This window comes from Carcharhinus amblyrhynchos, chromosome 11 (assembly GCF_965287045.1).
Source record: "Carcharhinus amblyrhynchos chromosome 11, sCarAmb.v2.hapA, whole genome shotgun sequence".
In the NCBI taxonomy this organism is placed as follows: Eukaryota; Metazoa; Chordata; class Chondrichthyes; order Carcharhiniformes; family Carcharhinidae; genus Carcharhinus; species Carcharhinus amblyrhynchos.
The window spans coordinates 54704780-54730674 of NC_137334.1; the positions used below are offsets into that span (position 1 = coordinate 54704780).

At 41.1% G+C, this 25895-nt stretch overlaps 1 protein-coding gene across 4 annotated transcripts in view; it reads left to right on the forward strand.

Moving 5' to 3' along the window:
* Window positions 1-25895, forward strand: part of LOC145350141 (protein TANC1-like) — a 160624-nt gene that overhangs the window by 18521 nt on the left and 116208 nt on the right. For all 4 annotated transcript variants that reach the window (XM_080199118.1, XM_080199120.1, XM_080199121.1 and 1 more), the window contains exon 2: window positions 17352-17439. In XM_080199118.1, the coding sequence (XP_080055244.1) occupies window positions 17379-17439 (61 nt within the window). In that variant the 5' untranslated portion in view covers window positions 17352-17378. The remainder of the gene's footprint in view (window positions 1-17351; window positions 17440-25895) is intronic.

Here is a 25895-nt window from a genome sequence, read left to right on the forward strand (position 1 = left end):
GACGCAGTACATTATTCAACCAAGGAGCTGATTAGACTAATGGCCCTAAAGAATCCACCCATCCCCATTTCCCTAGCTGATGCTGTAAAGGCCAAGGAGATGCTCTGGGATTTTGCACTGTAGGATGAAAACACCAGAAACATGTTTGACTGCATTGATGACATGTGGACTATATCATGCATGTCCGAAGATAGTATGCTATGTGGGAAAAGATTGCGGAGCTTTTTGGAAACAAACACAACGTTTTACAAGGTCAAGTCATTGTAAGGTGTGAATAAAGGCTTTTTCACACATTTACTGTTTTAATGTGCTTTCACTTGGCATTTGAACTTTTTGACATGAACCACATTTGTAGGCATATCAGGTTATATGGAATTTGTGGGTGGACTCTGAGATTCAACTCATCAGGTAGTAGGAGGCACCGACCTAATCTATCACCCTTCCTACAACAACCATCAGTAGTAGATTTAGGCCAGCTGCATGAAATTGGATTTTCAATTCAAAGCCAGGATTTTAGCCCAATGCAGGTGTATCTGGTTAAGGATGAGATGCTGAGCTCTTGGAGGAGCAAGATGGAGCCTGATAAACCATGGCTGAAAATGGCAGAAGACCAGAGCTCTACATGGCATGATGTGCGGGATGTGACCAAGAGACGGACTGAATGGCTGCAGGCAGTGAGAGGCTGAGGTATAATGACTGGCACACTGTCAGTCAGAGCTGGAGAAAATGGCTGAGTAAGCAGCAGTCAGTTTTCAGTGTGTAATGATGTCATGACGATGTGCAAACTAGCACAGTCACTAATTGAGAGGTGCACACTAATGATAACGGTGGGAAAAATTGCACATGCACCTAATAGACACTCTGTGAGCAGAGTGGGCATTCAGAACTTTGGGCATTCACAAAAGCATCTGGTCTATCAACATTGTGTTAATGTTTTGAAAATCCAAATATATTTCAACTTTGAAATGATGAAGTGAGCAAGGATGATACCAGTTATTCTATAGGTTTTTCAAAAATGATATTCCCTTTTGAAATCTGTGCTGACTACTCTTATATTTCTGACTTTTAAATGTTTTTCAAGAGTTATGGTAACTGGTCTATCATTTCCTGGACTTACTCTTTGGGATATATGGAATCCCATCAGCAGTCCAGTGGCACCATTCTCTTTTCTAGTACTTTATGCAGCTGTATTTTACACACCTGGTATTACTTTACTAACTTTTATCTTGTAAGTTTGATTTATCAATCATCTCTCCCCTTTCAAACTTAAGTGTCTTAACTTCACTCTTGTTCTCCTTTTTAAATATCGTATCCACTTTGATGTCCCTTATAAATACTTAGTTAAATTCAATATTTTCTGCCATTTCATGGTTATTATCTGAGTTTATTTTGTGCATCCATCATTGGCCCAATTTATATTTCTGAAGAATATTTCTTATGTTGCTTGATAATATAACTTTGTAGCTTATCTTTGCATTTTTGATCTCAATCGTCAGTAAAATAATGGAAGGGGTCTTTGGCATGACCAAGTGACATTTTCTTTGCTTCGCAATAACCTCACTGGTGCTTGGTTTGGGGTCTGTCAGGATCACTCAAGCTCCTAACTTCATTGCAGTCTTGGTTCAGACATGGGCAAAGGCGCTGAACTCCACAAGTGAGATGCGGGTGACTGTCCTTGATATCAAGACAATATTTGACCAAGTGACATCAGTGACCCTACCAAAACTGGAGTCAGTGGGATTCAGGGAGGATACTCTGGTTGGAGTCATACCTCTCACAAACAAAGATGGTGTGTTTTTTGGAGGTTGGCCATTTCAGCTGCAGGCCATTAGTGCAGGAGTTCCTCAGGATAGTTACCTCATCAGTTACTATTTTTCCATTGAGGATGCTCACTGACTCAGATATTGAAGTAATCCATGTCCCAATGCAGCTAGACCTGGGGTGATAAGTGGCAATTAACATTCACACCACACAAGTAACATGGTGGCACAATGCTTAGCACTGCTGCCTCACAGCATCAGGAACCCAGGTTCAGTTTTGGCCTTGGGTGACTGTGTGGAGTTTGTACACTCTCCCCGATTCTGTGTTGGTTTCCTCCAGGTGCTCCATTAAGACGCGGGTTGATGGGTTTTTGATAAGCGAGGCGATTAAGGGTTATGGGGAGAGGGCGGGAATGTGGAACTGAGCCACGACAGATCAGCCATGATCTTATTGAATGGCGGGGCAGGCTCGAAGGGCTAGATGGCCTACTCCTGCTCCTATTTCTTATGTTCTTACGTGCTCTGGTTTCCTCCCACGATCAGGTGGATTGGCCATGCTAAATTGCCCCTTAGTGTGTAGATTAGTGGGGTAAAATGCATGGGGTGCAGGGTGGGCCTGGTTAAGATGTCACTGCAGACTAGATGGACTGAATGGCTTCTTACTGCACTGTAGGGATGCTATGACAATATTCTATTCTAAGCGCAAGGTGATGACCATCCCAATTAAAAGAGAATCCAAACATTTCCCCTTGACATTCAATGACATTGCAATCCTGGGGATTACCACTGACAAGAAACCACTGGATGAGCTATATAAATATTGTGGCTACAAAAGCAGGTCAGAGGTTAGGTGCCCTGCAGTGAGTGACTCACTTCTTGACTCTCCAAAACCTGTCCACCATCTATAAGGCACAAGTCAGGGGTGTGATGGAATACTGTTCACTTGTCTGGATGAGTGCAACTCCCACCAAACTTCATAGGATACCTACAGTACAGAAAGAGACCATTTAGCCCATCAAGTCTCCACACAATCTCCAACAAAGCATCCTGCCCAGGTCCACTCCTGTCCTATCCCCACACATTTATCCTGCTAATCTCCCTAACCTACACATCTTAGGACACCTAAGGGGCAATTTAGCATAGCCAATTCACCTAACCTGCACATCTTTGGACTGTGGGAGGAAACTGGAACACCCTGAGGAAACCCATGCAGACACCGAGGAATGTGCAAACTCCCACAGTCGGTCACCCAAGGCAGGAACCGAACCTGGATCCTTGGCACTGAGGTATCAGTGCTAACCACTCTGCCATCGTGCTGCCCCTCTTAAAAACAAAAGTTTGACACCATCTAGAACAAAACAACCTGTTTAATTGATACCACAGCCTCCACTGACACGCAGCAACAACAGTGTGTACCATCTGGAAAATGCACAACAGGAACTCACCAAGACTTGTTAGTCAGCATCTTTCTAACCCACTACCATCTGGAAGGACAAGGCAACAGGTAACCTAGAAGCCACTCACTATTCTTACTGGGAAATGTATTGTCATTCTTGCATTGTTGCTGCGTTGTAATCCTGGAACTCCATCCCTAATAGCACTGAGTGTACCTACAACACATGGACTGCCGCAATTCAAGAAGGCAGCTCACCACCTCCTTCTCAAATTCAGTTAGGCTTCGGCAGTAAATGCTGGCCTAGCCAATGATGCCCAAATCCCATGACTGACTTTTTAAAAAAAAAATAGCTATTGTGTTTTCTTGTAATGCCTCTTAACAGATATTCCACCTTTGACAGTGAAAATTCTGTTAACAGTATTTGTTGGTAAAAGAGCAAGTTAAAAGTAGATGAGTCTTGGTTACTACTTTTTACTATACTTGGTGTATAATTTGACCTTTGAAGCCTCAAAATCCCTCCCAAATTGGGGGTCAACTTATATGCTAAGTGTAAGAGTGAACTGCCATTGTGGGTGGTCACCAATTTGAAATGTAATCCGCTTCCAATGCAAAGAGTGGGAGTGTATTGAAATTCCAAGCACCTTTTGCAGCACAGCCTTCATCACTCACTTGATCCCTTGTGTCCAATTATGAGCTGCTGGTAAGTAAAACATGCATTTGTGGGTGAAAAATTGAGGCTGACTACTAATGTGGCTGATGAGGTAGACTGATTTATATGCTGAGTATAAAAGAATGGGGTTGACTGAGCTGCAATTTATAGTTATCTGCTAAAATTATGCATTATATGGTTGAAGATGTGAACCTTTAGCCTCATGGAATGATCAGCATTGTATGGAGAACCGCCATAAAATCAGTTCAACCAATCACAAAAAGGCTGAAAACCAGTCCAATAGAACATGTCATGGCAAAGAGCAAGCTGCATCTAAATGAGTTGACACAAGTCTAACATGTTTCATTTTGTGTTGAACTTCTCAAGAACTGCTTGTGACTGCTGAGCAAAAAAATTAAAATCATCATTAAGATGTGTGTCTGATAAATTCATTGTATTCCAATCTTTGGTACAGAAAGAGTAGGTATTGAGTAAATGTACATACCAAATATAGTTGCGTGAGATGTCTTGTAAAATCATATGTATATGCGATTAACACTTGCTCATTTAGTCCGCAAGTTCTCCTAGACATCAATAATATAAAAAGGAAACAAACTGTACTAAATAGGCAGTATTTCACATTTTAACACAATTTAACAAAATCCTACAATTCAGAAGGATTCCACATGGGAAGTCATTTCAACCTTGCACTTTGTCTGGCACATTTCAGCATTGTGCTTATTTAAGTATAGATTTTGTCTTTTGGCTCAGATATGGTATTTATGAAACTGCAATAAATCACAATTGGAATGTAGGAAACCTAAATCAAATGTGAGGAATATAGATTGCTGTCAATTTTGGCTCCTGGATTGAATCCAAGCCTCAGTTGAAAAGTTGTGGAGTTTTAAGTATCACTCTAGGTTTAGCATGTAGTACTATGGAGCACTGTCTTTTGATAAAATGTTAAACAGAAGCTCCACCTGCCCTGTCTAGTGCCATGGGTTATTTTATGTAGACTTTTGGAAGAAGAACAGGAAAGTTGTTCTGATAGCCTGAATAATATTTTCCCTTAAATCAAAATTGAAGACTAGATGCTTTGAAAATTTTTTTCACAAGTTTTTATGGGACCTTTCATGTAAAAAAAGACAAAAAATTTGGCTGTTGCATTTAATACTTTGCAAAAGTATAAGTCCTCTGAGCTGTCAGTCAGCTGAAGCTATTTGTCAAGGAACAAGGTTTCAATTCTCGAAGTGGACTGTTGTCTTTACGGAAAACAAAGTTTTTCACAGAAATACTTTGTGTAATTGTAGATTTCCATTTTTAAGGAACTAAGGATCACCCATCAATCACAAAATTCTTACAGCAGTTTTCCATATCACAGGAAGTATTTAAAATAGTGGCCTTAGAGGCACAAACCAGGTTAGTCTGTACTTGTCCTAGCTATAATTTATACTGCAAATGAACAATGCAAATTCCATACTATGAATGAACAATGCATGGTAAATCAGGTAGTCAGAGATATGAAATATTTGCTCAAAGGTGAGGAATAAACTAACAGTTTTGACTTAGCAACAAAGGTGTATGTGTTACATGCTGGCCAATGGTAGTGGATGAAATTGCACTTCTGTGATTAAAACAAACTAGGCAAGCGTGGTGCACAATTCTGCAAGGTTGTTAATGCAGTTATGTGCAATGACAGACCAGCTGATCTTGCTTTACAGCAGGGTAAAATAATGGAATCAGGAGTAAATTTGCAGTTTATCAGAATAGTACTAGCCTGCAATCAATTTTGATTTGGAATAGGAAGACCTAGTCTGACCAATCTCCCTGACCTTTTTTTTAAGGAGCTGTCAGTCCATCTGCAATGTAGCTGAAGTTTCAAAAGCATTTATCACATTCTTGTATAACGATTATTTAACCATTAATTTCAAGACCTCTACCAGCTAAAAGACAGCAGGTACTTGTGAACACTATCACCTGCAAGCTGTTCTTATGTTCTTAAGCCATTATATTAAGTGAATTATATTGACATTCCTTCATAGTTGCTGAATCAAAGTCCTGGACTTTCTTTCCCAACAGCACTGTTTCCCTACATCATATCAGTTGCAAGATGACTGATTTACCTAAAGGGCAGTTGGGCATGGGTAACAATTGCTGAAATTGCCATTGATACGCACATCATGAAAGAATAAGAAAATAATTAGACAAAGGTTTAGGAATGAGCAAGAAATTGGCTAAAAGGTAGAAAACAGCAATTACTTGTTAGATATGTCTGAATGGAAGTAATTGTTGAATGAGGTGTTCCAGTTATTAATTGTTGTTGTCCCTCATTCACATCAATGATTCAGACTTTAGCAGAGTAATTAAGTTTGTGAATGTTCAAGTTTGACTTATGATTTTGAGCCAGTGGTGCTTTCATACTTAATCTGTTGCCTATGAGCAAACATTCTCAAGACTGTTTTTGTGGCTTTTTGATCAGGATTGCACAGACAAGTAATTAGTTTGATTAAATGTTTATTAAGAAATTATTGTTTCTTGATTCAGCTGAATAATGGAATTTACATTTGTATGTAGCCTGATCATATCCTAGGATGTCCCAATGTTTTATAACCAATTAATTTTTGAAACAGTGCTATGAAGGCAACAATTTGCACATAGCATGGTCCCACAAGCAGCACTTAAGGTTGTGTTGGTTGATGGAAGAATGTTGGTCAGAACTGTGAGGACTTTTACCAAATTGACACTATTTCTTCCCTGAATCTGACTGAGTAGGGTTCCATTCGTAGACATGCAGGGTAGAATAGGTGTAGGGTGATGCGGCGGCGCGGGCTCGTTGGGCCGAAGGGCCTGTTTCCCGTGCTGGGTTGTTCTTTGTTCTTTGTTCTTTGACTTTTTTTTTGAAGAGTTCCTCTTCAGCTATTTGGGAAGGTGATTAGGGCTCAGGTTTGTCTCATCCAAATGATGCCTTTGGCAATGTAGTATCCTTTGCATTGTAGTTCAGCATAGATTGTGTAATGGGATTTAAAATTATGACATGGGCAAGATTGTTACCACCTGAGCCAAATTGACAGTTCAGAGCTCATCAGGTTTTATGAAAACACTTCCACAGGGATTGAAAATTCTACAGGGATGTGGTGTTTTGGAACTGGACCAACAGATGAGCAGATGATATTCAGGATTGTAAGTAAAAATAAATACAGCTGAACTATACGTTGCTGCACCTAGTCAAGATACATGCTGATCTGAGGAGCAGGGAGGTTTTTTTCTCTTGTTCAAGCTGTGGCCTAATAGGTAGAGATATCAAAAACTCAATTTATGGATCTTATCCATGGTGAATGCTGATAAATGTTCAATTTGCAATTGATTACCACGATTGAAGGTAATCCTGCTTTTCCACTGGGAATATGTTTTGGCATGTGATTCATTTTAAGTTCGTTCTGGAAATACTTACAAATTGCAAAGAAGGTTTTTCAGCTGCTTTAATATTCTGTTGTTTTTGATTAGTTTTTGATTGTTTTTGACATCTAGCTTTTGTAGCAACCTTTTAAAGAATGCATAAATATTTAGGCTCCTTTGATTCTCTGAAAATGGTCTTAGATAATTTGATGGGCTTTGCAGCTGGAGCTTACGTATGTGATGGTTTCTGTGGAAATCTTTGTGGAAAGTCAATTTTGAAATGCATTATGTTCAGAAAATGTATGTTGTATTGTTTCACCACAAAAGAGTGGTTAGAATGGGGAATTCATGGCTGGAAACTGTTATTGAAGCGATTTTCATTAGAGAATTAAAATTTGATAGCCCTCCTGAATCAGATACAAATACACAAGTATGTTTTTTTGAAGAATTTGCATTTCTGCTATGAGGCAAGCTACAAACAGTGATTATCTCTGTTCTGGGAGCTAAGCCAGTAATCGTCTTGGTTTTCTGAGGGGATTTGTCATCGCTCCCCATCTAGGCGTTTTTCCTTTCTTTTCATGGCCTTTTTTAATTGCTACCAAATGATACTGCTGTAACTTTCCTTTTGTTTTTTCAGCTTTCTCATGAACTTTATCACACTTGTCTGAACAGATCCTGTATGTTGTCAGTGTTCTTTCAATTAGCAGTGATAAACATCAGCTACCTTTCACTTAGCATTTGATTTCCCTTTCTCAAGACAATTCAACTTGAGAAGCCATCCCAGTTACAAGGTGCTATGTGGTAGGTAGTTGCATAAGGTTAAACCTCAGGAATCCAGGGTGAGGTATCTAAATGGCTACAAAATTGGCTTCTTGACCGAAGCCAGAGGGTGGTTGTAGAAGGTTGTTTTTCAAACTGGAGGCCTGTGAGCAACGATGTGCCTTAGGGATCAGTGTTGGGTCCACTATTATTTGTCATTTATTAATGATTTGGATGAAAATGTAGGAGGCATGGTTAATTTGCAGACGATATCAAGATTGGTGGCAAAGTGGATGGTGATCCCAATTTACAACGGGATCTTGATCAATTGAGCCAGTGGGCTGACGAATGGCAGTTGGAGTTTTAATTAGATAAATGTGAGTGATGCATTTTGATTAACTGAGTAAGTCCTGCCCTGGTTCAATGGTAGGGTGTTGGGGAGAGCTACAGAACAAAGAGATCGAGGGGTACATGTTCATAGCTACTTGAAAGTAGAGTCACAGGTGGAGAGAGTGGTGAAGAAGGCGTTCAGCATGCTTGGTTTCATTGGTCAGAACGTTGAATACAGGAATTGGGACATCTTGTTGTACAAGAAATTGATAAGGCCATACTTGGAATATTGTGTGCAGTTCTGGTCACCCTATTATAGAAAGGATATTATGAAACTAGAAGGAGTGCAGAAAAGATTTACTAGGATGCTACCAGGTCTTGATCTTTGAGTTATAAGGAGAGGCTGGATAGACTGGGATTTTTTCCCTCTGGAGCGTAGGAGGCTGAGGGGTGATCTTATAGAGGTCTATAAAATAATGAGGAGCGCAGATCGGCTAGATAGTCAATATCTTTTTCCCAGAGGTAGGGGAGTCTAAAACTAGAGGGCATAGGTTTATGGTGAGAGGGGAGAGATACAAAAGTGTCCAGAGGGCCAATTTTTTCGCACACAGGGTGAGTGTGTCTAGAACAAGCTGCCAAAGGTAGTAGTAGAGGCGGGTACAATTTTGTCTTTTAAAAAGCATTTGGACAGTTAAATGGGGTATAGAGGGATATCGGCCAAATGAAGGCAATTGGGATTACCTTAGAGGTTTGAAAAAAAAGGATAGCATGGACAAGTTGGGCTGAACGGCCTGTTTCCATGCTGTAAACCTCTATGACTCTAACTTCATTGTAGTGTTAATATAAGCCTACTCGTGACATTAGTAAATAAACTTTTAAAAAAAACTTAAACTTTAAAAACTTGTGATATGCTTTAAATATGCTGTTGCAGGTCAGGTGCACCAGCTCAGTCTCCTCCTCCAGTGTCAACTGTCAGTTAATGACAAACTCTGGACTTTTAAATTCAAAGATATTTTTCACCCCCTCTTTTTAAGAATCTGAAACTTCGCCTCTGGAAAGTTGCGACAAACACTGTACATCAGTGCAGATTTTTTTAGTTTTGTTTATATATCCAGTTCAATCCAATCAAAGTCCAATTTAGAGTGTCATCAAATGAGACATTCCAGATCCAAGCTGATAAGACAGGGCTCTCACTTCCTGTCTCGGGCTTGATCTGCATGATCCAAGCTGATTGTAGTAGGCGTTGCATCTCCTCCAAGGCTTGATCTCATTTGCATCTTGGCCAAAAGGCCTAGATGTCGCTTTAAAAAATTGCTTCAAATGAAGCCACAACGTAACCTACTGACTTCAACCAAGTACATACAGTATGTCGATACTACACTGGATTTTTTTTTTGTTTACTTTATTCCAATCCAATCAAGTCAAATTAAAGCCAATTCAGAGTCCCAACAAGTTGGGACGTTCCCGATCCAAGCTGACAAGACAGGGCTCTCACCTCCTGTAGATCAAGCCCAAGACATGATCCAAGCTGATTGGAGTAGGTGTAACTGCTCCTCCAAGGCTTGATCTAATTTGCATCTTAGCCAAAAGGCCGAGATGCCGCTTTAAAAAATTGCTTCAAAAGAAGCTGAAGTGTAACCTAATGACTTCAACCAAGTGCAGCATGTCAATACTACACTTGATCTTAGCCAAAAGGTTGAGAGCAGACAGAAGCAACTGAATATGGCTTGTCAGTATTGACGGTTCCCACTCTTTTTACTCTCACTTGCCAAACTTTCAATGACATTGGAAAGCACCTATTTGATCCCAGTGCCGAAAACAGTCATCGTCCTTTCCTTGCAATCTTATGTTCAGTCTGTTCAAAATTGAAAAGATGCCTGTAAGGTAAGAGAGAGTTAGCATCCAACTTTTATCACCAAACTAATCAACCAGAGGGGATGATTTTTCAAGGAGAAAAGCATGGATTTCATACGTCTGTTCATAAACTCTGCCAAGCATCTGATCCCTTGACAGCCAACGTACCTCATAGTGGGACAGTAATGTGTGTGCTCTGCCCCCATTTCAGAACACTGAGACTCAAAAAGCCTGATATTGAGGGCACTGCGGTTAATGAAATTCACGACTTTCACAGTTCCATTCAATGCCATATCAAGATTGGATGGAATTCCTTTCAATGCCAATGCCTTGTGGTGAATGAAGCAGTATTTCCAGACATTGTCTTGACCAGCTGCTTCCTTATAACTCCATTCTCTTTCACGATCATGTTCGCTGCACTATCACTTGTGATTCCTCTGCAATTAACTCAGTCAAGCCACACTTCCCAACCACGTAACTATTCAACACTTAAGAGATCTGTACGCCAGTTGTGTTGGTTGGTAATGTCAAACGGCACAGCATATCCCCAAAAAATTCCTTCTACCAAACATAAGTAACGTAAACTTCGGGCTTGGAGGGAGTGCAGAGGAGGTTTACTAGGCTGATGCCGGAGTTGAGGGGGTTGAGCTATGAGGAGAGGCTGAATAAACTAGGCTTGTACTCGTTAGAGTTTAGAAGAATGAGGGGAGATCTCATTGAGACATATAAGATGATGAATGGGATGGATAGGATAGAGGTGGAGAGACTCTTCCTGCTCAGAAAGGACAGTAGGACTAGGGGGCACAGCCTCAAGATAAAGGGGGGTGCAGTTTAGAACGGAGTTGAGGAAGAACTTCTTCACTCAAAGGGTGGTGAATCTCTGGAATTCTCTGCCCGTTGAAGTGGTGGAGGCTACCTCGCTAAATATTTTTAAGATGCGGGTTGATGGGTTTTTGATAAGAGAGGGGATTAAGGGTTATGGGGAGAGGGCGGGAATGTGGAACTGAGCCACGATGGATCAGCCATGATCTTATTGAATGGCGGGGCAGGCTCGAAGGGCTAGATGGCCTACTCCTGCTCCTATTTCTTATGTTCTTAACAAGGTTGCACAAAACACCTGTACTTTCATTCAGCTGTATTCAGAACTACCACACTAACAGGTGGTCAGGAAGGCGAATGGGATGCTGGCCTTCATCGCGAGGGCGATTTGAATATAAAAGTAGGGAGGTCTTGCTGCGGCTGTATAGGGCATTGGTGAGGCCGCAGCTGGAGTACTGTGTGCAGTTTTGGGCGCCGTACTTACGCAAGGATATTTTAGCCTTGGAGGGAGTGCAGAGGAGGTTTACTAGGCTGATGCCGGAGTTGAGGGGGTTGAGCTATGAGGAGAGGCTGAATAGATTAGGCTTGTACTCGTTAGAGTTTAGAAGAATGAGGGGAGATCTCATTGAGACGTATAAGATGATGAATGGGATGGATAGGATAGAGGTGGAGAGACTCTTCCTGCTCAGAAAGGGTAGTAGGACTAGGGGGCACAGCCTCAAGATAAAGGGGGGGCGGTTTAGAACAGAGTTGAGGAGGAACTTCTTCACTCAAAGGGTGGTGAATCTCTGGAATTCTCTGCCCGTTGAAGTGGTGGAGGCTGCCTCGCTAAATATTTTTAAGACGCGGGTTGATGGGTTTTTGATGAGAGAGGGGATTAAGGGTTATGGGGAGAGGGCGGGAATGTGGAGCTGAGCCACGGCGGATCAGCCATGATCTTATTGAATGGCGGGGCAGGCTCGAAGGGCTGGTTGGCCTACTCCCTGCTCCTATTTCTTATGTTCTTATGTTCTAACTATTTTAAACTTGTGCTATTAAAAACAAGGCTATAAATTTGAAACTCTTCCAAAAGTGGTTGCAGTTGTAGTTACAAGTACCAGGAAGCCAAGCAGTTGTCATTGTATTAAATGGTAACACAGCAAGGCATTTTAGAATTCAAATAGGGCAGTGTGGGGTAATGGTATTGTCATTGAGTTAATAATCCAGAGTAATGCTCTTGGGACCTGGGTTTGAATCCCACCACTGCAGAAGAAATTTGAATTTAATTAAAAATCTGTGATTTTAAAGTCTAATGATGACCGTGAAACCATTGTCAATTGTATAAATCTACCTCGTTCACTAATGTGCTTCAGGGAAGGAAATCTGGCATCCTTGCCTGGTCTGACCTTCATGTGACTCTAGATTCATAGCAATGTGGTTGACTCTTTAATGCCCTCTGAAATGGCCCAGCAAGCCTCTTGGTTCAAGGGTAATAAGTGCTAGCCCAGTGACTGATGCCTACATCCTGTGAGTGAATAAAAAAGGTATACAGAAATTTTATCACTGGATGTGTTGTGGAAGGGTGACATGGTAGTCAGCAGTGCTGCCATTCACAGCTCCAGGGACCTGGGTTCAATTCCCAGCTTGGGTCACTGTCTGTGTAGAGTTTGCATTTTCTCCCTGTGTCCCTGCATGGGTTTCCTTTGGTGCTCTGATTCTTTGGCAATACAGAACTGAATGAAATCATAGAATCCCTTCAGTACAGAAGGAGGCCATTTGGCCCATTGAGTCTGCTCCATCCAGGCCCTATTCCTGTATCCCCACACATTTACCCTGCTAGTCTCTCTGACACTAAGGTCAATATAGCATGGCCAATCAACCTAACCCGCACATTTCTGGACTGTGGGCGGAAACCGGAGCATCCGGAGGAAACTCATGCAGACATGGAGAGAGAGTGCAAATTCCACACAGAAGATGTATAGGTTAAGCGGATAACATGGGGTTACAAGTTAAGGGTGGGTGGAGGGGGTGGGTCTGGGTAAGGTGCTCTGCTAGAGAGTCAGCAGTAATTATGGGTGACTTCTAAATGCGTATAAACTGGGGGAAACCAAATTAGTACTAATGCTGTAGAGGATGAATTTCTGTATACAAGATGGTTTTCTGGAAGAGTATATTGAGGAACCAACTAGTGAATGTGTTATTTTAGCGAGATGACAAATTAATGTTCTTATTGCCAAGGAGCCTTTAAGAGTGAGTGACCATAATAAGATAGAATTTTACATTGAGTTTGAAAGCGATGTCATGCAATCCAAAGCTAAGGTCTTAAATCTAAACAAAGGAAACTATGAAGATATGAGGAGCAAGTTGGCTGTGGTAGATTGAGAAACTACATTTAAAGGTATAATGGTAGACAGCCAAACAAATAATACATGGTTTCCAACAAATTTACATTCCTTTTAAGGCACAAAATCGTATCGGGCAAAGTGATCCAACCAAGTGTAGTTAAGAAGAAAAGTTAAAGATTTAGAAAAAGGAAGAAGCACATAAAGTTGACAAAAGTAGTAGTATGTCTGAGGATTGGGAATTTTTTTGAATTCCGCAAAGGAAAAACCATGCAACTAATAAAGAAACTAAAATTGAACAATTGAAAATTGACAAAATAAAACCATAGCTAAAAAGGAAAAATTAGCCAAGACAAATGTGCGCCCATTAAAGGCAGAAGAGGAGAATTTATAATGGAATCAGGAAATACCAGAGAAACTGAACAGATGCTTTGTGTCTGTCTTCACAGTGGAAAATACAAAAAAAACCTCCCACAAATATTAAAACTTAAAACCAGCAGGAATGAGGAACTGAAAGAAGTTAGTACTGTTAATAAAAGTGGAGAAACTAATGGAACTGAAATTTGGTAATTCTCCTGGACCTGATTATCTACATTCCAGAGTGCTGAATGAGGTACCTGTGGAGCTACTGGATACAGCAAAGACAATGCACCCTGACCACATCAAAGCTACAGTGCTTAAAGACCTCTGCTCCAGACCTAGCTGTGCTATTTGCCAAGTTAATCTACTGTAGCTTTATTACTGGCAACCATCCAACAATTTGAAATATTGTTCAAGTATTATAACACATTGTACAGTATTCTAGGTTTTATTAATGGGAACCTTGCATACAATGGCAAGGTGATGATGTTGAATTTGAATAAGACACTCATTCAGCTTCAACCAGAGTGGTGTGTCCAGATTGGGAAGAATATGAAGATATTGGCGAGCTTGCAGAAAATATTTACATGAATAGTTCCAGGGATGAGGAACTTCAGTTATGAATGTAGATTGGACAAGATAGAACTGCTTTCCTTGAAGGGGAAAAAAAAGGAGACTTGATAGAGGTATTCAGAGTCATTAGGCATCTGGACAGAATGAAAAGGGAGAAACTGTTCTTACTCATGAAAGGATCAAGAACAAAAGAGCATGGTTTAAAGATATTGGCAAAAGAGATATGAAAGAAAGTTTTAAAGTCAGAAATGCAGTGCCTGAGTGTAATGATGGCAGGTTCAGTTAAAAACTCAAAGGAGATTAGACTGTTAATAATGTGAAGGTTGGGAAGGCAAAGGATGGCATTAAGTGAATTGCTCATTTGAAAAGCTGGTGCAGGCACAAACTGGCAGCCTTCTGCATGGTAATAATTCTGTAATTCTGCATGCATTAGTGGACATTTATCCAAATTCTTTATGTTCTGGAAAGACTCCTGCAGCTTGGAAGGCAGTAAATGCATCTCCACTATTTAAGAAAGGGGAAAAGAGAAAAAAGGAATCAGACGTGTTGGCCTGATATCGATAGTAGGAAAATGCTAGAATCTTCTGTAACAGTTGTGATAATTGAACACTTGAAAATAATGGCAAGATTAGGCAACATTAACTTGGATTTATAAAAGGGAAATTTATGAAATCTAGGAGCTTTTTGAGCATGTATTGTGCAGAATGCAGGTGGATGTTGTGTATTTGGGTTTTCAAAAGCTTTCAAAAGACCCCACATAAAAGGAGAGTAAACAACTAAAGCATATGAGATGGGGGTAATAAGCTGTGTTATGGATTGGGAATTGGTTACCCAACAGAAAACAGAACAGGAATAATTGGTTGTTTTCAAGTTGGCAGGCTGAAACTTGTGGCATAACCAGAGTCAATGATCGCCGCCACCGCCTCCACTAATTCCACAGTGCCTGCCTGTTTCTCGTAGTTCGCTGTCCCCCAATTTAGTACTTTCACCTTAGGACTACTCTTGTCCTTTTCCGTAAGTAACTTGAATTATGCCCCGCCCCCCCCAAATCATCTAAGCCCCTGGCACTAAGGGACTCCCAGTCAATATGAAGAAAGTTCAAATCACCCACCACAACAACCTTATTGTCTTTACATTTTTCCACAGTCTATCCACAAATATGTTCCTCTATCTCCTGCTGGCTGTTGGGAGGCCTGTTGTACAACCGTATCATTGTTCCTATTCCTGAGTTCACTCTATATGGCCTTGTTGGATGAGTAAGAAATCTCACAACACCTGGTTAAAGCCCAGCAGGTTTATTTGGTAGCACACTGCTCCAAAAGCTTGTAGCTTGAGCTATCAAATAAATCCTTGTGTTGTGAGACTTATTACTATGCTTACCCCAGCCCAGTGCTGGTATCTCCAATCCTTATTGGTTGAGCCCTCTGAGTTATTCTCCCTCAGTACAGCTGTGATATGCTCCCTAAGCAGTAACGCTGCTCCCTTACCTTTTCTACATCCCTCTCTCATGCCTGAAACATGTAAATCCTGGAATTACCCCCCTCAACCAAGTTTCTGTAATCGGTACATGTACTAATCCAAAGCTCTAAGTTCACCTGCCTTAGCTGTCATACTACTCACATTAAAACAAATACATTTCAGACCACCAGTCCTGCAGTGTTCAGTAACCTGTCCCTGTCTGTTCTTACTCTTAGCCTTACTTACTTAGCCTTAGTTTCTAACTCCTTGGTCATTTCACTTGCTGATCTACTGCTCTTGTTTCCACCTCACCAACTTAACTTCAGTCAATAACCACGAATGGTGGGTCCTCTTCTTAGAATGTTTCTTTATCTTAGGACTATACTTGAGTCTTCTGAAATATCCACTTAAATGTCTGCCACTGCACTTCCCACTGATCTATCCTCTACCCTATTATCCCAGTTAATTTCAGCTAGCTCTGTTTTTGTGCCCACATATTTGCCCTTATTTAAGTTTTGGTTACTAGTCTTAGATCCACTCTTCTCCCTTTCAACCTTGATGTAAAGCTGAATTATATTGTGGTTGCTGCTGTCTAGAGGTGCCTTTACTTTGAGGTCACTAATTAATCTTGCCATATTGCACAACATTAAGTCTAATATAACCTGTGCCCTGGTTAGCTCCAGAAAGTGCTGCTACAAGCAAAGCATTGTATGATCTTCTCATCCAGGCTAATACTGTCAATCTGAATTTTCCAGTTTATATGTAGATTAAAATCACCCATGATTATTGCCATCCCTTTATCAAAAGCATCCAGTGTTTCTTGCACACTTTGTCCTTCATTGCGGTGAATGTTATGGGACCTGTAGATCACTGCCATTTGTGCTTTCTTTCCTCTGCTATTCCTCATCTTCACCCAAAACTGATTCTACATCCTGATTTCCTGAGCCAAAGTCATCTCAAACAATTGCACCAATGCAATACTTGATTCACAGTGCTGCCCTTCCATCTTTACCAAGCTTCCCATTTTTCTTGAACATCATATACTCTTCAATATTTAGGATCCAGTCTTGTCACACTATAGCCATGTCTCTGTAATGGCTTTATGATTTAGCGTGTGCTATCAATTCATTTACTTTGTTATGAATGTTGCATGCATTCAAATAGCCTTTAATTTTGTCTTTTTGTTATCTTTGTAATATCTGGGGGCAGGCAGGGGGGAGCGGAGAGTGAAAATCTAGAGCCAAGGGACACAATCTTAAATAAATGGTTAGCTACTTAGGACTGAGGTGATGACGAATTTCTTACTCAGCATGTGGTAATTCTTTTACACTCCCCCCGAGGACTATGACGGCTCAATCTGAGTATGTTCAAGGTAAAGACATCAAGAGATAAAGAGAAAGTGTGAAGAAAATGGCATTGAGGTAGAAGATTAGCCATGATCTAATTGAATAGTGGATCAAGCTCAAGGGGCTGAATGGCCAATTCCACCACTTTCCTATGCTAAACAATATAGGATTTTTTACTTTTGAATTATTTCAGAAATATAATTTTACTGTTAAAAGTACTGAAGTTTTCAATAGTTCATTTTCAGTGGTATCTCAGTTTTTAGGAAATGTTCGTGAATATGAGAACAAATTGCGATGCCTGTGCAGGTAATGTTTTCTTTACTGTTACAGATAAAGGAAATTCAGAAAGCTTGTACAATGTTTAAGGCCGTTCTGAAGAAAAGCCGTGAAGGTGGAAAAGGGAGCAAGAAAGATTTTGGTATGTAATGGGAATTTTGTTATTTTGTAAAACAAACTTTGTGATGTTTTAAATAGGAAATGGGAGCGAAAAGCTATTTTAAATCTACTTCCTGTTAAAATAACTCTAAATGTATTAGTACGATAGTGGTTCTGGCGTAAAAGCAAGTAACTGACAGTTACAGTATACGCAGTTGTTACAAATGCTCGTAAGGCCAATTTTCAACTCCCAACTGGTAGTTTCCTGCCTGAAAAATAGTGATCAGCTGTTGCAAACCTGATTGGAGTGAGGGTTCCATGCCAACTATATTAATGCTCCAGGTCCACATGATGTAATTTTGAGACAGGTCTTTGGTCAAGCAATTTGCATGTTTGAAACAGGCACAGAATTGCTTTAAAAAGCAAATCTGAGTCTTGTTTCAGTTGCAAGACATCAAGTGCAATTTTCTGGTAAGAATGGGTGGACGTTTTGTTGTGCTTAATTACACCAGGCGTTGTATGATCTGTCAATTTGAAAAAGTTTAAGGAAATGAATATGCTTTAGCTTTGTGTGGTCAGGAAAGGCCCACAAAAGAAAAATCCAATAGATGTCAGTTGCTCCAAGATGGTCCAAGGTCACCATGACTAGAGCTTCAGTGCTATAGGTGTATAATATTCTAGGAGATGCAGAAAACCCAGCAATAATGATTTGGAAAAGTTTGGAAAACTCTTCTCCAGTCCTCCTAGATAATCAAAGCCAATCCAAGAGAGCATATTGACTATTAAATACAAAATCCATTTATTATGCGATGCAGTTTCAATGCCCTCAGCCAACAAGAAGTCCAGCTATCTTGACATTCACCAAATAATCAGCATATATTGCATAAGTTAGTAACATATTCAGAGACTCAATACTCTCGAAAGATAGCTACCTAACATTTAGCCTACTTCACAGTTTAAATGCTTCCCCCAGTCTGTCAAAGTGTAGTAATTTATTGCGAGGCAGGTAATCTAGCTCTTTTACCCTCAATCAGCTATGAAGTAAATAGATATAGCTCTTTCAACCAATTTGAGTAAGTATTGTTCTTTAAGCTTTGGCTTCTTTTATGTTCTCGTTGAAATCTTTTCCCAAGCCAGTATGTTGTACATCATTTAAAGGGATCAAAATTGGCTGCAGTACTCCAGAGGCAGCCTAACCAATGACCGGTCTAATGGTAATTTAATCATAGAAACATTTTTTTAGTCCATTGTAAGTACAGTAACCTAAATATCATCCTAAATGTTTGAGAAAAACTTGTGCTAATGTTTGATTCCGTGGAGGAAATATCCTCTTGTGTTATTTCACTGCAAATCGCATCTATCATTATTCCTTTTCCATTATTTTACAGAACAGGCATTTGAGATGGAATAAAATGAAATGGTGTAACATGAACTGTATATAGAACATAAAATATTACAGCGTAGTGCAGACTCAATGGCCCTCGATGTTGCGCCAACCTGTGAAACCAATCTAAAGCCCACCTAACCTACACTATTCTGATACCATCCATATGTTTATCCAATGACCATTTAAATGCTCTTAATGTTGGCGAATGCACTACTGTTGCAGGCAGGGCATTCCAAACTCTTACTACTCTGAGTAAAGAACCTACTTCAACATCTGTCCTGTATCTATCATTCCTCAATTTAAACCTATGTCCCCTCTTGCTAACCACCTCCATCCAAGGAAAAAAGTTCACATTGTCCACCTTATCTAATCCTGCGATCTATATGGACCAGTCATATAAATGCTGTGGCTGCAAAACCAGGTCAGAGGCTGGAAATTCTACGGCGAATAATCTCCTGTCTTCCCAAAGCTTATCCACCATCTGCAAGGCTAAAAGTCAAAGAACAGTACAGCACAGAATGGTACCTTCAGCCCACCAAATCTTTGCTGACACGATCCCCCTCTAATCTAATACTTTCTTGCCTCTACGAGGTCCATATCCCTCTATTCCCTACTAATTCATGTATCTATCCAGATACCTCTTGAATTTATAGAATCTGCTTCCACCAACACCTCCGGCAGCTTGTTCCTGGCATTCACCACCCTCTTTGTGGAAAAATTTGCCCTTTACATTTCCCTTAAACTCTCTCTCTCTCTCTCTCTCTCTCTCTCTCTCTCTCTCTCTCTCTCTCTCTCTCTCTCCCCCCCCCCCCCCCCTTGCTTTCAACCTATGCCCTGCGTTATTGACTCTTCGACCCTGGGAAAAAGACTGACGATTAACTCTATCCAACCCTGTCATAATCTTGAAAACCTCTATCAGATTGCTCCCCCCACCATCTTCCAACGCTCCAAGGAAAATTGAGACGTATACGATGATGAATGGGATGGATAGGATAGAGGTGGAGAGACTCTTCCCGCTCAAAAAAGACAGTAGGACTAGGGGGCACAGCCTCAAGATAAAGGGGAGGCGGTTTAGAACGGAGTTGAGGAGGAACTTCTTCACTCAAAGGGTGGTGAATCTCTGGAATTCTCTGCCCGTTGAAGTGGTGGAGGCTGCCTCGCTAAATATTTTTAAGAAGCGGGTTGATGGGTTCTTGATAAGAGAGGGGATTAAGGGTTATGGGGAGAGGGCGGGAAAGTGGAACTGAGCCACAACAGATCAGCCATGATCTTATTGAATGGCGGGGCAGGCTCGAAGGGCTAGATGGCCTACTCCTGCTCCTATTTCTTATGTTCTTATGTTCTTATGAAAACATTCCAAGTTTGTTCAGCCTTTCTTTGTAGTCCATATCATCCAAACCAGGCAACATCTTGGTAAATCTCTTCTGCATCCTTTCCAATGCATCAACATCCTTCTGGTAGTGTGATGACCAGACCAATCAGACGTGATGGATCGCTCTTCACTTCACTTGGCTGAATGTGTGTAACACTAACACTAGGCACTAAGCTTAATACCATTCAGGACAATACAATCAGCTTGTCTGGCACTCCATCCACTACCTTAAAACAGTCACAGAGCAGCAATATATACCATCTGTAAGATGCTTTGCAACAATTTGGCAAGGATTCTTCAATACCACTACTTTGGATGGCATGGTGGCACAAAAGTAGTTAGCACTGCTGCCTCTCAACACCAGGACCTGGGTTCAATTCCAGCCTCAGGTTACGGTCTGTATGGAGTTTGCACGTTCTCCCCATCTGCGTGGGCTTCCTCGCACAGTCCAAAAATGTGCAGATTAGGTTAATTGGCCATGATAAATTGCCCCTTAGTGATGGGGGATTAGCAGAGTAAATACATGGAGTTACGGGGATAGGGCCTAGTTGGGTTGTTTTTGGTACACTTTCAATGGGCCAAATGACAACCTGCACTATAGGGATTCTATGAACCTGTGAACTCTAACCCGGCAGGACAAATGCAGCAGATATTTGGGAACGACTCGTCTGCCAAATATTTTGTCTTTCTTCTTCATCCCTGTGGAAAAAGCTGAAACTCTCATCTTTATAGCACTGGGCATACTTTTCACCCCTCAAACTTCAGCAGTTCACAAATGCACCTCACCCCTATTGTCTTGAGGAAAATTAGGGATAGACTAGCCTTGCCAGCAATGCCTACAAATGAGGAAGAATAAACAGAAGGCCCTTGTTTTGAGTTGTATTCTTTTTAAGTCCTGATAACTTTATTTACGTTTCTTATGTTAAGAAAACAAAGTTTTAAAGGAATTATATTTTTATTGGTAAACATTAGAAATCAGATGTAATGTCCTAACTCTTAAGGGTTGTCCTTAACAAAAAGAAAAGAACATGGTTTGCACATGTAGATTCACATTAACACACAAGTTTTATTGAAAGAGATATTCTCTGCACTGCAGAGTACAAATTCAAAATAAAACAGCACTTCTGCAACACTAATGATATCCCCATCAAATTATGTGATCAGCTTTTAAAGCAAACATAAAACCCTTTAAATATGTAACATCTCTTCCCACTTTCCTTATGTGGTCATGATGACAAAATATTATTTTAAACATAGGATCAATAGTACTTTAGACATCATACTATACATTATTAATCATGATACACAGTCAAGAAAGTTGATTAGGAGGACATTTATTGCTCTTTGGTTGTATACAACATTCTGGAATCGGGCTGTTCTTGACTCTAGAAGTATGATTTGAAACTTTAGTAGACTTTTTTTTCTCAAAACTGGTTCTGCATCATTCTCATGTGGCATAGCAGCTAAGACACAATCATCAGGCAACTCTGTTTCCACTAAGTTTTCCATAGTCATATTCACAACACCAGGAACTAAAGAAGTTGGTACTTAGGGAGATTATTCCGAGAAATCATTTCAAGTGACAACAACTGGTCAGTATGGTAACACCATGCTGACCCAGTTCATTTTCGGTTTGAACCATGTAAGAAATTGGACCTTTTTGTCCAAGTGTGACTGGGACCCATTTCTCACTCGTGTCATAGTTACATGACAGCTGGAGTACTGTGTGCAGTTTTGGTCGCCGCACTTACGCAAGGATATTTTGGCCTTGGAGGGAGTGCAGAGGAGGTTTACTAGGCTGATACCGGAGTTGAGGGGCTTGAGCTATGAAGAGAGGCTGAATAAACTAGGCTTGTACTCGTTAGAGTTTAGAAGAATGAGGGGAGATCTCATTGAGACATATAAGATGATGAATGGGATGGATAGGATAGAGGTGGAAAGACTCTTCCCGCTCAGAAAGGACAGTAGGACTAGGGGGCACAGCCTCAAGATAAAGGAGGGGCGGTTTAGAACGGAGTTGAGGAGGAACTTCTTCACTCAAAGGGTGGTGAATCTCTAGAATTCTCTGCCCGTTGAGGTGGTGGAGGCTGCCTCGCTAAATATTTTTAAGACGCGGGTTGATGGGTTTTTGATAAGCGAGGGGATTAAGGGTTATGGGGAGAGGGCGGGAATGTAGAACTGAGCCACGATAGATCAGCCATGATCTTATTGAATGGTGGGGCAGGCTCAAAGGGCTAGATGGCCTACTTCTGCTCCTATTTCTTATGTTCTTATGTACATGCTAACACTTGATCTGCTTGTTGAAATGGGCGTTGTTTTGCCCTCACTTCTCATCTAGCAACTTGAGATTGTTGTTAACGCTCTTCTGTCTCTGAAGTTTTTGGAGGTAATAAGAAATTAACCATAGTTCTCAACTTTTTCTTTCAGAGTAGTAATGCAGGCTAGCATGATATTAAATATTGTAAGACAACAGATCTTGCTCACATGGATGTTCATGGGAGATTTCCTGTGAAGACTGATTCATTCTTCAACATGGGTGTTGCATCTTCTGTGCTTGGATGGGAAGTGTTGAGGATGAAAGAGTGAGCCAGGGTTGGCAGAGTTAATAGATCTTCTGGAATGCTGAAAGGGAGGGAAATTGAAACCATTCATATCTCAGCCTAGTGGTGGATAGAGGAGAGCCGGTGGATGTGGTCTTTCTAGATTTTCAGAAGGCGTTTGACAAAGTACCTCACGAGGTTATTGCAGAAGGTCGAGGGACATGGAGTTGGGGGTAGGGTGTTAGCGTGGATAGAGGATTGGTTGTCAAATAGGAGGCAGAGAGTGGGGGTCAACGGGTGCTATTCGGATTGGCGGATGGTGACTAGTGGAGTGCCCCAGGGGTCGGTGCTGGGGCCTCAGCTTTTTACCATTTATATAGATGATCTGGAGGAGGGAACCGAGTGTAGGGTGTCGAAATTTGCTGATGACACCAAGATTGGGGGAACGGCAAATTGTGCGGAGGGTGTGGAGAGTCTGCAGAAGGATCTAGATAGGCTGGGCGAATGGGCCAGGAAATGGCAAATGGAATTTAATGTTGGCAAGTGTGAGGTGGTCCACTTTGGTAGGAAGGACTATTACTTACGGGGCGAAAAACTGCAGCAGGCGACGGTGCAGAGGGACCTCGGGGTCCTTGTGCATGAGTCGCAAAAACCCAGCTTGCAGGTGCAGCAGGTGGTCAGGAAGGCGAATGGGATGCTGGCCTTCATAGCGAGGGGGATTGAATATAAAAGTAGGGAGGTCTTGCTGCAGCTGTATAGGGCATTGGTGAGGCCGCAGCTGGAGTACTGTGTGCAGTTTTGGGCGCCGCACCTGCGCAAAGATATTTTGGCCTTGGAGGGAGTGCAGAGAAGGTTTACTAGGCTGATACCGGAGTTGAGGGGGTTGAGCTATGAGGAGAGGCTGAATAAACTGGGCTTGTACTCGTTAGAGTTTAGAAGAATGAGGGGAGATCTCATTGAGACGTATAAGATGATGAATGGGATGGATAGGATAGAGACTCTTCCCGCTCAAAAAAGACAGAAGGACTAGGGGGCACAGCCTCAAGATAAAGGGGGGGCGGTTTAGAACGGAGTTGAGGAGGAACTTCTTCACTCAAGGGGTGGTGAATCTCTGGAATTCTCTGCCCGTTGAAGTGGTGGAGGCTGCCTCGCTAAATATTTTTAAGACGCGGGTTGATGGGTTTTTGATAAGCGAGGGGATTAAGGGTTATGGGGAGAAAGCGGGAAAGTGGAACTGAGCAGCGACAGATCAGCCATGATCTTATTGAATGGCAGGGCAGGCCCGAAGGGCTGGATGGCCTACTCCTGCTCCTATTTCTTATGTTCTTATTTAACCAGGTTTATGGTAGAAGTTTTAGTCACAAGTAGGCTTACATTAGCCATGCAATGAAGTCACTGAAAATCACCTAGTCACCACTCTGGCGACTGTTTGGGTACACTGAGAAAGAATTCATCATGGCCAATTCACCTAACCTGCACATCTTTGGACTGTGGGAGGAAACCCATGCAGACATGGGGAGAATGTGTAAACTCCACACAGATAGTGACCCAAGCCAGGAATTGAACTCGGGTCTCTAACACTGAGCCAGCAGTGCTAACCACTGTGCCACTGTACTGCCCCAATGTGAAAAAAAGTTAGTTTCATTGAAGGCATCATAGAGTTAAACCTTTTTTGTTATTGTAGTAATGTATTTTTTTTTCAAAAATGTTGCAAAACACAGTGCTTTGCTCAACATAAGTACAGAAAAAGCTGCCAAAAATATTTTCTGGGACTCGTTACTATTATTTTAAAGCCAGTGTAGTTCTTGGCACTTGGCTTCTGCTGTGTGTAATGATCACATGAACAGGGAATATTCCATGGGAAGGAAAAAGGGCTTTTGTATTGTACAGTAAACTTATTGGTAATATTTTCATTGTTGTCCACTTCTTAACATGCTTATTTTTAGTGTATATCTTCCAATTTCTTAAGTATTTCAGTTTGGTTTTGTACAGGAAATGCCTGAATGCCTGAAATCCATAATTCTCAGTCAGTTGCGTAATGTGCAGAATTCTATATTTGTTGCTTCAAGTTTTCTGTTGTGATTTACTAGATTATAAAAAATGACCTTTATTGTAATTTGTCCCTCTGTAGGAAGATAATTCCATAGTTGTAAGACCATCAAGGAATAATTTGATGTATGGTGCATATACCATCTCTTCAGTATGTCTGAACAACTTGGAAGTTTACAGGATGGAAACAGGCTCTTCGGTCCAACTTGTCCATGCCTTTTTTTAAACCCCAAAGCTAGTCCCAGTTGCCCACATTTGGCACATATCCCTGTATACCCATCTTACACATGTAACTGTCTAAATGATTTTTAAAATACAAACTTACACCCGCCTCTATTATTAACTCTGGCAGCTTGTTCCAGACGCTCACCACCTTCTGTGTGAAAACATTGCCGCTCTGGACCATTTTGTATCTCTCCCCTCTCACCTTAAACCTATGCCCTCTAGTTTTAGATTCCTTACCTTTGAGAAAAGATATTGACTATCTAGCCGATCTATGCTCCTCATTACTTAATAGACCTCTATAAGATTGCCTCTTTGCCTCCTACGCTGTAGAGAAAAAAGTCGCAGATTATCCAGCCTCTGCTTGTAATTCAATCCATCAAGTTCCGGTAGCATCCTAGTAAATCTTTTCTGCACTCTTTCTAATTTAATAATATCCTTTCTATAATAGGGTGACCAGAACCCAAGTGTGGTCAAAGCAATGTCTTGTACAACTTCAACAAGGCATTCCAATTCCTGTGTTCTGTGTTCGGTGTTCTGACCAATAAAACCATGCTTGCTTCACTCTGTCCACCTGTGACTCCACTTTCAAGGACCTTTGAACGTGTACCCCTAGATCTCTTTGTTCTGTAACTCTCCCCAATACCCAACCATTAACTGAGTAATTCCTGTCCTGGTTCAATCTACCAAAATACATCACCTTGCATTTATCAAAATTAAACTCCATCTGCCATTCATCAGCCCACTGGCCCAATTGATCAAGATCCCATTGCAATCCAAAATAACCGTCTTCACTGTTCACTCTGCCACCAATCTTGGTATCATCTGCAAACTTCTTAACCGTGCTGCCTACATTCTCATCCAAATCATTTATATAAATGACAAATAACTGTGGACCCAGCACCGATCCTTGAGGCATACTGCTGGTC